Raw genomic sequence first — 13,639 nt, 5'->3', positions numbered from 1 at the left:
ATATCACAATATGTATATACAGCTTACTAGAACAAATTACCTCTGGACTGTCAAAACGGTAATCCCTGTTAAATAGCTACCATTTTTCCTACACTTCTCATGCTTGATACCAAAATGCATTCTTGTGATTGACTCAGGAAACCCTCAAGACCAAGCTGCCACTCTGCGCTGGTGGAATTGTGTTTTGACTCCTCACTAGCTGTGCTTTGTTTTTGTAATAGAAAAATATACTATACTATATATACTAATATACTATATGTTTCTTAACTGTTTCTTGCATGAGACTTGGGTTCCTCCTATGAAGTTGTAATTGAAACCTGAAATCACCTAGAGTGGTTTCTATAGCTTTTTGGGAGGCAAAAATGATTTCTTAGCCTACATCAACACCAAGCTGCCATTCTGCATTGGTGGAATTGTGTTGTGATTCCTCACTAGCTGTGCTTTTTCCAATAGTTTGCTGGAAGATTATACAATATGTTTGTTGAATGAGACTTGGGTTCCTTCTATGAAGCCGGGAATTACCAAGAGTGGCTTCCATAACTGTTTTGGAAGCAAAAACACATTTCAGGCAGCCCTTCACCTGAAAACTACAAGGTCATAGTAGGAGAGAAATCTAAAGAATACTCATGGTCCCGATGTAGATTCAAGTATTGCACCATTAGTGCAATGGAGACGGAAATGGTTGAGAGCTGTATTATCCTCATGTGGTTCAGTACCTTGAGGTTTCTGCAGCTGATGGTGAACAGAAAAAAAGAGGTTGCGAACAACCTGCTGCTGCAAGCTAGGACTCCCATAATGCCAACGTTTGTGTTGGTAAAGCAAGTGTTTTCCGCTAGAATGTTCCATACTCACTGGTTTAAGCCTGAATAAGCAGTGTAAGCATTTTAAAAAGTGACAGGCTGCTTTTAGAAAATCCTGCCCCCTGGATGCCATTTTCAACGGACGAATCCCAGCTAAGTCAGGGAAATTATGGACGTACAGTATGACAGCCCTATCAGAACATCAGCTGCCATGGAAGAACAGTGGGACTGTGCACTCACTGCCAGTTTCTGGGCTTCAAAAGGCATCTGAGAAGCCACTCTGAGTAACAGGATGCTTGACCAGATAGACCTGTCGTACAATCCAGTGGGCCTCTTCTTACATTCTTCTGTATCCATTCATCCTTCTCTGTCCTATCTCCAATTCTATGGTTAGCCTCCTATCCAGCAGCCATGATGGAATTGCCACAGCAGAGATTGTTCTGTGTGTGACTTTAGCATTCATTCTGTTATTAGTAAGTCAGCAAACCAGGTGGCTGAGGTTTTGCTTAACAACCAAGCAAAGTGGCACAACACTCACTGAGGTAGCGAGCGCTCTGATTGGCTGTGTAGTTCTGCGGGAGTTCCCCCCTGTTATATATAGTTCATAGCCTTCCTACTATGTCTGGTGCCTGACCTAAGAAAGACAAAAGCCTCTCTGTTGCTTTCTCCTCAAGTTATACAATGTTGTGTTCCGCTTCCTCAATAAAGCATTACCAAGATTTAAATAGCTTTGCTAACAAGCCATACATGAAGATTTAAGGCACAGTGCATCAAAAAAAGACACCCAGAACTCTTCATTGGGAATACATTTTATTATTAAGTTTCACGTCATGGAGCCATTGGGGCACAGGGAACTGAGCTATTGTCGGGTGAAACCCACATGGTTCAGTCGCAGCAGTAGAAGAGCACATCGTTAAGTCCTGTCATGTCGCCGGATGTCAAGTCAGTGTCAATTCTTGTCTGAATTCCACATATGGCGCCTTTAGAACAGATTGTACTCCATGGGCCATACGTACCCCAGTCAATTGAATGGCCTGTCAGGACAAGCCCATCTTCACAGCGGAACTTGATATTGTTAGCAGATGTATCATCCACCCATTCTCCTTGTGGTTCTAGTACTCTCAGAGAAAATGAGATTAGACGGCCTTTAGGACAAGTCTGCTTCTTTGTCCATTGCCCATACCTGACAAAGATAGTGGTGTTAATACTCTGAAGAAATGTTTGCTCAAATCATGTCTGCACCATACATTCAGAGCCATTCAGCACACATTTGAAGCATATGGCTTCCCCCCAAAAATCCTTGGTGCTTTGACTTTGAGGAAATATAGAAGGTATATTTTAACAAAAAAGGGCTCAAACCATCTCAAGAATTGTTAAGTTTTTGGAAAGTTGGATAATAGCTATAAAGAATGGTTTCGGTGGCGGGGTGCACATTTCTTATTTCTATTGTTATTTTGTGTTTTACGTTCTTCAGGAAGTATGCACACAGGAACTACATCCGAATGTTTTATTTAATTTTGTTAGCTCAATGATTAATTCTTGGGGAAGGAAACGTGATGCACTCTGGAACTACATCCGAATGTTGAGCAACTGTCTTTTCTACATTGCATTTCGCTATTTTATCACATCCCTCCCTGTTGCATTGTTGATGCACTCAGGTTTGGCAGCCCATGAATAAGTCAACATAATCCAAGATGTTTCCTCCTCAAGAAGCTGCCACATTTGGTTCCATACTTCTTTCTATCAACAAAACCAAGGAATGGAATATTTAAAGTTACTCACCGACCAACAGCAGATTGAATTTCTGAACCATCCGTGCAAGAAAGACGGATGCCATTCAGAGATGTATCATCTTTTAACTGTGCTGGTCTTACCGCTGTGTCTGCCTTGGGGAGAAGAGAAGCTGTGACTGCAATAAGACCACATTTAAGAGCAAAGCACAGCATTTTCAGGAGGAATTTCACACACGCTAGATTGGCAGGCTGAATTTGACAGTATTGTACAGAACTTGGATGGTTTGATTTGAAAAGGAACTCGTTTGACATGCCCCAAAAGGAACTAACTCCAGTTCAAGTTTGCCCCTTTACAAAATGAACTATTTCAGTTCCCAGTTCAATTCAAGTTTGTCCAAGTGTTCCTTGGCAAAAAAATATTTCAGCCTCCAGAAAGTCACAAGCTGTTGTGTTGAAGCATAAAATTTACTTAAGAAGACTAAGGAACCATCATTCCACACACAGCAGAATATGAATAGTTTGTTTTCTTTCCCCTCAAAATGATGATATTTAAGCTTAAATGCACAAAGGGTCCAAAGTGTAAATAACACATTTAAGAGAATGAACTTGAAGATGAAGTAGAAATTTGCTTCAAAATGAACTGAATTCATTTTTCGTTCACCCAGCCATTACTTTTCAGCTGTTGTTGGCATGGTGCAATATCATCATCATCATGTATTTAATTTCTATACCACCCTTCATCTGAAGATCACAGGGGGGTTTACAATGTAAAAAAACAAAAATGCATGCCATAATAACAAACAAAAACAATTCTCCCAACAGTTTAACTAGCCAAAGCCCTGGGAGAAGAGGAATGCTTTTGCCAGGCACCTATGGGTATGTAACAGGGGTATGACAGCCCTATCAGAACATCAACTGCCATGGAAGAACAGTGGGACTGTGCACTCTGCCAGTTTCTGGGCTTCAAATGGCATCTGAGAAGCCACTCTGAGAAACAGGATGCTTGACCAGATAGACTTTTCGTACAATCCAGTGGGCCTCTTCTTACATTCTTCTGTGACCATTCATCCTTCTCTGTCCTCTCTCCAATCCTATGGTTGGCCTCCTATCCAGCAGCCATGATGGAATTGCCACAGCACAGATTGTTCTGTGTGTGACTTTAGCATTCATTCTGTTATTAGTAAGTCAGCAGACCAGGTGGCTGAGGTTTTGCTTAACAACCAAGCAAAGTGGCACGATGCTCACTGAGGTAGCGAGCGCTCTGACTGGCAGTGTAGATCTGAGGGAGTTCCCCCCTGTTATGTATAGTTGATAGCCTTCCTGCTATGTCCGGTGCCTGACCTAAAAAAGACAAAAGCCTCTCTGTTGCTTTCTCCTCAAGTTATACACCGTTGTGTTCCGCTTCCTCAATAAAGTGTTACCAAGATTTAAATGGCTTTGTTAACAAGCCATACATGAAGATTTAAGGCACAGTGCATCAAAAAAAGACACCCAGAACTCTTCATTGGGGATACATTTATTATTAAGTTTCACATCATGGAGCCACTGGGGCACAGGGAACTGAGCTATTGTTGTGTGAAACCCACATGGTTCAGTCGCAGCAGTAGAAGATCACATCGTTAAGTCCTGTGTTGTCGTTTGTTCCTCTGTCAATTCTTGTCACCATTCCACATATGGCACCATCAGTACATTGTTGACTCCATGGACCATACGTACCCCAGTCAGTTGAATGGCCTGTCAGGACACCCCCATTTTCACAGCTGAACCTGATATTGTCAGCTGCTGTGTCATCCACGATGTCTTGATATCCTAGTACTCTCAGAGAATATGAAATTAGACGGCCTCCAGGACAAATCTCAGCCTTTGTCCATGTTCCATACCTGACAAAGATAGTGGTGTTAATACTCTGAAGAAATGTTTGCTCAAATCACGTCTTCACCATACATTCAATGCCCATTCAACACACATTTGAAGCATATGGCTTCCCTCAAAGAATCCTGGGAGCTTTGACTTTGAGGAAAGATAGAAGGTATTGGTGGAATTTGTATTGTTATAACAAAAAAGGGGTCAAACCATCTCAAGAACTGTTAAGTTTTTGGAAAGTTGGATAATTTTGATAAATAGTCTTGGTGGTGGGGTGCACATTTTTATTTCTATTGTTATTTTGTTTTTGTTTTTTTAAAAAAATTAAGGTTTTAAAAAAGCAAATCCCAATACATGTTATCACCTGGATAAGAAATAAGGAAACAGAGGAGACCTCTCCAAGCTCCCTTGCTAAATACTGATCTGAAATGCATCTTACAATAACTGGCTCTGTGATGGGGGAACCCAGATGTGTGGGTTGGGGCAGGTGGAAACTGCATGGAAATTAATTCTTTAATCCCTTTTGGCTACTCTATCTAGCTTTCTCTTCTACTGGTTGCCTCTTTGCTGTCCCTTGGGAAAATAGAGAATATCTTAGTGCTCCAAGAGAGAATCATCAAATTGTAGAGTTGGAAGGGATCCGAAGGGTCATCTAGCCTAGCCCCCTGCAATGCAGGAATCTCAGCTATAGCAACCAAGGCAGATAGCCAACCAACCTCTGCTTAAAAACCTCCAAGGAAGGAGAGTCTACAACCTCCCAAGAGAGAGTGTTCCACTGTCGAATAGATCTTACTGTCAGAAAGTTTTTCCATATGTTTAGTCAGAATCTCCTTTTGTGTAACTTGAAACCATTGGCTCAAGAGGTACCCTCCAAATCAGGAAAAAACAAGCTTGTTCCTTCTTCCTTGTAACAGCCCTTGAGATATTTGAAGATGTCTATCATATCTCCTCTAAGCCTCCTCTTTTCCAGGCTAAACATACCTAGCTCCTTCAACTATTGCTCATAAGGCTTGGTTTCCAGATCAAAATGTCAGCTCATCAGTGCTTTAGACCAGCTTCCCTCTACCTGGTGTCTTCCTGATGTGGTGGACTAAAGCTCCTGTTACCTCCATGTGTTGTCCTGTGCTTATGGGAATTGTAGTCCAAAAGATCAGGAGCACACGAGCCTGAAGAAGCCTGCCTTAGAAAAGGTGGACTTCCCAGTTGTCTCATCGTGCCTGCACTCAGGACCAGGAAGCTTTCACAAATGGAATGGAGGTATATTTATAAACTGAATACACTGGACCCATATGGTTAGAATTCAACAATAGAATTTGCAGGATATATTTTATTGTGTTCAGCTGAGTTTGTGGCTGGTCCTTACTTTACCTTTATATTTGTGAGGCCTATTCATATTCCTTAAGGAAGGCTAACAAACAGAAGGCAGTGTGCCTCTTTTCTGTTCTTCCTTCAGGAAATATGCACACAGGGACAGGTGCATTTTATAAGACTTTTCATATCAGCAACGGTGGGTGGTATGAATTTTATATCCTTCTGTCATTAGATGAGTTATTTTGTCATTTTTTACCCTTGTTCCAATCTAATACGGCCTACATTTTGTTACATAGGTAATGTTGCATGTATGCATTCTCTTCACATTTTATTCACCTCATATGGAAATAGATGTAGACTGGAATTTTGTTTTATTTAATTTTGTTAGCTCGATGATTAATTCCTTGGGAAGGAAATGTGATGTATACTGGAACTACATCCAAATGTTGAGCAACTGTTGTTTTATGAGTGGATTCTTCTGCTATAAAGATTCAAATATATAAATGTTCATTAAGAAAAAAATTACTCCTGTTACTTTCATGGTTGTTTAGATTTCCAGCTGTGTAACAGTTGCCCTAGTAATACTATCTTTTGCTACATTGCATTTCGCTATTTTATCACAACCCTCCCTGTTGTGTTGTTGATGCACTCAGGTTTGGCAGCCCATGAATAAGTCACCATAATTCAAGATGTATCCTCCTCAAGAACTCAGGGAAAAGGCAAGAACTTGCCAGATTTGGTTCCATACTTCTTTCTAACAACAAAGCCAAGGAATGGAATATTTAAAGCTACTCACGGTCCAACAGCAGATTGAATTTCTGAGTCATCCGTGCAAATGAGGCGGATGCCGTTCAGAGATGTATCATCTCTAAAGGGTGATTCTGGTGTCCATGGCTGTACCTGGGGGAGAAGAAAAGCTGTGGTTGCAATAGGACCACATTTAAGAGCAAAGCACAGCATCTTCAGGAGGAATTTCACACACACTAGATTGGCAGGCTGAATTTGACAGTATTGTAGAGAACTTGGATGGTTTGATTTGAAAAGGATCTCGTTTGACATGCCCCAAAAGGAACTAACTCCAGTTCAAGTTTGCCCCTTTACAAAATGAACTATTTCAGTTCACAGTTCAATTCAAGTTTGTCCAAATGTTCCTTGGCAAGTATTCCTTGGCAAAAAAATATTTCAGCCTCCAAAATTTCACAAACCAGTTGTGTTGAAGCATAAATTTTACTTGGGGGGGGGCCACTAGGGGCGCACTGGAAGATGGCCGACAATACCATCTCTCCGACCCACATGGGGTACTTAAGAGGCAGCCTCCCTTGTTGCTCCAAGGAAATGAGGAACACTGCCCTTGCCTGCTGTGCCCATAAATCACCCCATAATTCGAAAGAAGGGGGTGAGGGCCCTAGGCAGAATGCCCCCGTGTGGACCTCGGCCCTCCTGGACGCTGTCTCTGATCGCGCACTAGCTGCCGCAATTTGGAATAATTAATTACAAAAGAAGCAAATGCACATATTTCAAGTGAAGAAGGGGAGTGAAGTCTGCTAATTTAAGTGACCTCTGCAAAAGAAGACGACGGGTTGGAGAAACAGGAATATTTTACGATGAAGATACACCAAAGGCTGGGTATGTTGACAACAGGACTGAAGGGGGGGACCTTTTTTACTTTCCTTCTATGTGATTTACAAGAACCCCTCCTCATTAGAATCGTCGGTTGAACTGACCCAAGCAGGATGATTAAGGTCTGTATGGAGATAAACTTTAACCAAAAGTATGCTTTATGGAGATCGAGAAGCAATAAGAGCTTTTGGAATGGTGCAGCAATTAATTCGGAGTCGCCATCTTGCCAAAGGATTTATAGCCGGGAGGAGGATCAGACTTATTTGCAGACTGCATTCCTGGTGAATCTCCTCAAAGGTTTTGAGAACAGAGGCAGATTGGTGAAGATTAATGACGTTAAGACTGTTTTGATGTATGGAAGTGATGTTATATAGAAAACGTCTGGATATGGCTACTGGATAAAAAATATATATATCCATGCAGGATTACAAACTGTTCTAACCAGCTTGTGGAGACTATCAGGTCACAAAGAGAAAGGAAAAATATGTGAAAATAACAAGAGATGTGGAAAAACAATAAGAAAGGACTGGATAGTACTGTGAACATCATAAGGTTAGATTTGCGGACATTAAAACAGCAGCAAAAAGCAAGAAGTTGATTGGATCTCCTTCAGAACTTGAAATATGGGTACCCACAACAAGAATTTAAAATTCGGCTGTGTAATTTGGAATTTATGTAATTTGGTTTGCTTTGATGTGATTGGTCGGTTAATAAAAAAAATTCTTTAAAAAAAAGCATAAAATTTACTTAAGAAGACTAAGGGACCATCATTCCACACACAGTAGAATGCAAATCATTTGATTTCTTTCCCCTCAAAATGATGATATTTAAGCTTAAATGCACAAAGGGTCCAAAGTGTAAATAACACATGTAAGAGAATGATCTTGAAGATGAACTAGAAGATCACAGGGTGGATTACAATATAAAAAAAACAAAAAATGTATGCCATAATAAGAAACAAAAACAGTTCCCCTAACAGTTTAATTAGCCAAAGGACAGAGAAGAGGAATGCTTTTGCAATGGACCCAAATATATGTAATGGTGGTGCCAGGCAAGCCTCTCTGCGGAGAACATTCCACAGGTGAGGAGCCACCACATATACATAAAAGGCCAGTTTCTCTGGGCCTCTTGCGGAGAAGGCACATGAAGAAGAACCACAGAAGCTGAAGGCCTTAGGTGTGCCACCAGTACATTTGCCTCATAATGACCTCACCACCATGCAACTTAGTCAGATGGTGTCATTGCTGAGAGAGGGAGAGAGCATGGAGAGACAGGAGGAGGTAATTAGACAGGAATGCAGAACGAGGGAGGAGCAGCCTCGTTGCAGTAGAAGCCTGAGCTCCGAGAACAAGTAGAAGGAAGGGGGGAGTTCAAGGGAGAAGACACAGTTTAAGTTCGGACTCACAGGGAGGCGCATCCCATGACGCATAGGCTCAGAAGAATTAATGAGAGGCGTGAACAGGAAAGGAAGCGAAATGGGGGCTTGAAATGAGGAAAGAGGAATGGGCAGAACTCAGACTCGGCAACAGCTAATTTGGAAGCAGACGCTGAGTGACTGAGGTCCAGAGTGATTTGTCTGTTTTGGGCAATAAACCTGAGTTAATTACTGCCAGAGTTGTCTCGCTTCTCTGGAAGAGACCCAACCATGACAGATGGAAGGTCAGGTGAACAGAGCAGCCCCAGGACTCTGTCTGTTGATGCTTATTGTCACAGCTACTTGGCACCAAGGTGCCTGAAAAGGAGGACACAAGGAGGTATCTACCTTCAATCTGAATCCTTTTGCATGTCCTTGGCGACAGAATTCTATGGGTCCCCATTCACCCCATGGCGATCCATTTGGCACTGAGAGTTCTTTGTTAGCCTTTCGGAGTTGTGCATCTGAGAGGCAGCTGGAGAAGATCAAGAAGAGCGCAGTACCTATAAAGAGGGCCATGGAAGGTAGCTCACCACAGATCTAGCAACAAAAGCACAAGTGGGAAAATAATAGCAATGAGAATGTTGAACCCCAAATCCCTGAATCCTGTTTTGCACAATATGTGGTTGCTTTTGGCTGCTTTTGGCTTTTCTAATCATAGTTTGATTCCTATGAGAAACCCAGGAGTTATTTGGGCTGGGACCAGGACAAAATTCACTAGGCAAGCAGGAAACGCTTTTAGAAAAAGTGAATGGTAGAACAATAATGGCTGGGTTTTACCTAACCCCTGAGTAATTATTGCTTCTCAGGAATTCCTAAACATTGTTAAGAACAGTTTATCCAAAGTGACTCACAACAATAAAAACCTACAAGTTTATTACTAAAACCTAGAACAGAATAGAGTCACAAAAATAAAAATAAAAAGACTCCACAATCCAACTTTCATCACATGAGTGAGAAGCCCAATTATACCATGTGAGTCTTGAATGCCTTTCAAGATGCCTGAAGGTCAGTCACCCTTGGGTGGAGCCAGCACAGAAAAGACCCTGCAAATGATAATTATTTTATTATTATTATTATTATTATTATTATTATTATTATTATTATTATTATCACTACTGCTGCTACTACAACAACTACTACTCACCTTTTGGGAATAACAGCACAGCTGGAATTTATTTATTATTATTGTTGTTGTTTTGTTTTCTTGCTTTACCTCATTCAGTTCTGGCCACTGCCTAAGCTTGTATAATTATGAACAGGAGGCAGCCCTTGTTTTCCTTTCTCCCTTCAGCAAGCTGCTTCATGCAGTGTCTCACTGCAGTCAATTATCCTATGTGGGAAAGAGTTTGAGCTGAGCTGCGTATATTAATGTGGGCAGGAACAGGAACATGAGATGTGGGAGTTTCCCTCCTGAGCAGTACCTGCCATGCTCTGCAGCTCCATGACTCGATAGAACTGGACAGTGTAAAGCTCAAGCCTTTCTTCAAGTCACTAAAATAATTATAACAGCAACCATAAAACCCCTGGCCAAATTTAAAATGCAATATTAAACAGTCACAGGAATAGAGTGAGTCCTGAAAATATATATCTGGGGTGTCAAAGGTCAGCATGAAGAGTCTTGTGGCATTCGGGAGCCTAAATGGACGAGTACCAAGGCTTTCAAGAACCAAGGTACAGCCATAGTCTGTGGTAGTCGCCGAGCCTGCTGTTTTAAATTACCCTTAATGTAATGGTACAGCTCACAGACCTATGCAGTGTATTGATGTCATACGTCGGTGGTCTAAGGCATTACAATTTAGGCAACTTAAGATGGCAGGCTGGGTAGCAACCATGATAGATACCAAGCTTATCTCCCACCTTTACTTTCTTGGGCTCCACGATCACTGCAGATGGTGACAGCAGCCACGAAATTAAAAGACGCCTGCTTCTTGGGAGAAAGGCGATGACAAACCTAGACAGCATCTTAAAAAGCAGAGACATCACCTTGCCAACAAAGGTCCGTGTAGTTAAAGCCATGGTTTTCCCAGTAGTGATGTGTGGAAGTGAGAGCTGGACCATAAAGAAGGCTGATCGCCAAAGAATGGATGCTTTTGAATTATGGTGCTGGAGGGGACTCTTGAGAGTCCCATGGGCTGCAAGAAGATCAAACCTATCCATTCTTAAAGAAATCAGCCCTGAGTGCTCACTGGAAGGACAGATCGTGAAGCTGAGGCTCCAATACTTTGGCCACCTCATGAGAAGAGAAGACTACCTGGAAAAGACCCTGATGTTGAGAAAGATTGAGGGCACAAGGAGAAGGGGACAACAGAGGACGAGATGGTTGGACAGTGTTTTGAAGATACAAACATGAGTTTGAGCAAACTGCGGGAGGCAGTGGAAGACAGGAGGGCCTGGTGTGCTCTGGTCCATAGGGTCACAAAGAGTCGGAAACGACCAAACGACTAATCAACAATTGTCCACTTAAGGTCTAGGAGTTAGTTTTAGATATGATATGACATTGATATGATGCCAATGGCCCCTCCAAAGCTGGTGCTGACTATGCTTTAATTGACTCTGGATTCTCTACTTCTTCATTGCTGAAATGGATCCTTGAAATTGACTTTTTGAAAGCAAGGGACAGAGTGTATAACTACTGACATTAATACAGTCGTACCTTGGTTCTCGAACGTAATCTGTTCCGGAAGTCCACTTGACTTCTGAAAACATTCGAAAATCAAGGTGTGGCTTCCAATTGGCTGCAGGAGCTTCCTACACTCAAGCAGGCATTCGGCTTCCAAGAAACATTTGAAAACTGGAACACTTCCAACCAGGTTTTTGATGTTCAGGAGCCAAAACGTACGAGTACCAAGGCATTTGAGAACCAAGGTACAACTGTATCTGAAACATCCCAGTGCCATGACTTCTTGAAACTAACTGATGAAATTAATAGCTGAAACTAACTATAGCCACTTAATGGATGGAACTAACTGGTGAAACTAATGGCTGGAACTAACTACAGCCATTTAATGGCTGGAACTAACTGGTGAAACTAATGGTTGAAACAAACTGATGAAATGAACTGATGAAACTAATAGTTAAAACAAGCTGGCGAAACTAACTACAGCTGTTTAATGGCTGGATCTAACTGGTGAAACTTATGGCCAAAACAGACTTCTAAAGCTAACTGCTGAAACTAATGACCAAGATAGTCTGATACATTGTTTTTCTAAAAAATAATTTTCCGTGGAAATGAATTGATGGATTTATTGATGATTCTGAACAAATCCCTTTTCTTTTTAATGAAGATAAAATATATTTTATTTTATTTGAAACATTATAAATTATATTATATTTAACTGTTACCTAACTTTATTTAACTTTTTTTGCTCTAACATAAAAACCAAGCACTGGTATTAAAATTGGGAAAATGCACTGAAGATTATACATTGGTATAAGCATCCCTCTAAGTTGAATAAAATCCTCCAGGGCTAGACAGAAGTTGTAACTTAATTACAGGGAATTACACACTTAAGGAGAGGGTGGGAGTTTTATTGCTTGTTAGTGTTATGTAATTCTGTATAAGTTTGAAAAATGAATAAAACATTTTTTTTTTTAAATGCCCACTTTCCCCTAATATATGCATTATTGTAAACAAGGTTTGGTTGAAAACTGCACCAACAAATTTAGACAAGTGTAAATTTTGATAGATAGTTGTGTGTTTTGCACATTTCAAATGCAGTATTAAACAGACACAGGAATAGGGTGAGCCCTCAAAATATATATCTGGGGTGTTACAGGCCAGCGTGAAGAGGAGTGTCTTCAGTATGTGGTGAAAACTATAGTGAAGGTGCCAAACACACTTCCCAGGGAGCCCTAGAGCTGTAGAATGGATCAAAAAATAATATCACAATGCCTTTATAAAACTCTATTGTGCTTGATACGTAGTTCTCCAATAATACTGGAACCCAGGGATGATGATGATGATGATTACTACTACTACTACTACTACTACTATTACTACTACTACTACTACTACTACTACTACTTACTTCCCCAGCCAATCTGGGCAGCTTTCAACAGATACCAATGAGACAGAAACATGGAAGGTGCCTAAAGAAGCCAGGGTGGCTATCTAAAGAACTTTTAACTGAGTTAAGATTTTAAAAGGATTTGTACAAAAAATGGAAAAGGGGGGAAACCACCAAAGAGGAATTCAAACAAATAGCCAGCACGTGTAGACACAAAGTCAGAAAAGCTAAAGCACAGAATGAACTCAGGCTTGCTAGAGAGGTTAAAAGCAACAAAAAAGGCTTTTATGGGTATGTTTGTAGCAAAAGGAAGAACAAAGAAACAGTGGGGTCACTCAGAGGAGAAGATGGTAAAATGCAAACAGGGGACACAGAAAGGGCTGAACTCCTCAATGCCTTCTTTGCCTCAGTCTTCTCCGATAAAGAAAACAATGCCCGACCTGAATAATTTGGAGCAAATGATTCAGCAGAGGAAACACAGCCCAGAATAACTAAGGAGATAGTACAAGAATACTTGGCTAGTTTAGATGTATTCAAGTCTCCAGGGCAAGATGAACTGCATCCAAGAGTATTAAAAGAACTGGCAGATGTGATCTCAGAACCACTGGCAGTCATCTTTGAGAATTCCTGGAGAACAGGCGAACTCCCGGCAGACTGGAGGAGGGCAAATGTTGTCCCTATTTTCAAAAAGGGGGAAAGAGAGGACCCAAATAATTACCGCCCAGTCAGTCTGACATCAATACCAGGGAAGATTCTGGAGCAGATCATTAAGCAAACAGTCTGTGAGCACCTAGAAAGGAATACTGTGATCACCAATAGTCAGCATGGATTTCTGAAAAATAAGTCATGTCAGACTAACCTGATCTCATTTTTTGACAGAATTACAAG

At 41.1% G+C, this 13,639-nt stretch overlaps 1 protein-coding gene across 1 annotated transcript; it reads right to left on the bottom strand.

Moving 5' to 3' along the window:
• Window positions 1-4,033: 4,033 nt before the first annotated feature.
• Window positions 4,034-10,034, bottom strand: LOC310843763 (vitelline membrane outer layer protein 1-like). Its single transcript, XM_083737487.1, has 4 exons — window positions 9,889-10,034; window positions 9,090-9,281; window positions 6,504-6,607; window positions 4,034-4,413 (listed from the first exon to the last, which is right to left on the bottom strand). The coding sequence occupies exons 2-4, from the start codon at window positions 9,258-9,260 to the stop codon at window positions 4,125-4,127; spliced, it is 564 nt and encodes a 187-aa protein (XP_083593613.1). The 5' UTR covers window positions 9,261-9,281; window positions 9,889-10,034; the 3' UTR covers window positions 4,034-4,124.
• Between the last annotated feature and the right edge of the window lie 3,605 nt (window positions 10,035-13,639).

The sequence above is a fragment of the Podarcis gaigeae genome (genome assembly GCF_964106915.1).
Source record: "Podarcis gaigeae genome assembly, chromosome: 4".
NCBI lineage: Eukaryota > Metazoa > Chordata > Lepidosauria > Squamata > Lacertidae > Podarcis > Podarcis gaigeae.
This window is presented reverse-complemented; position numbering and strand designations above follow the sequence as displayed.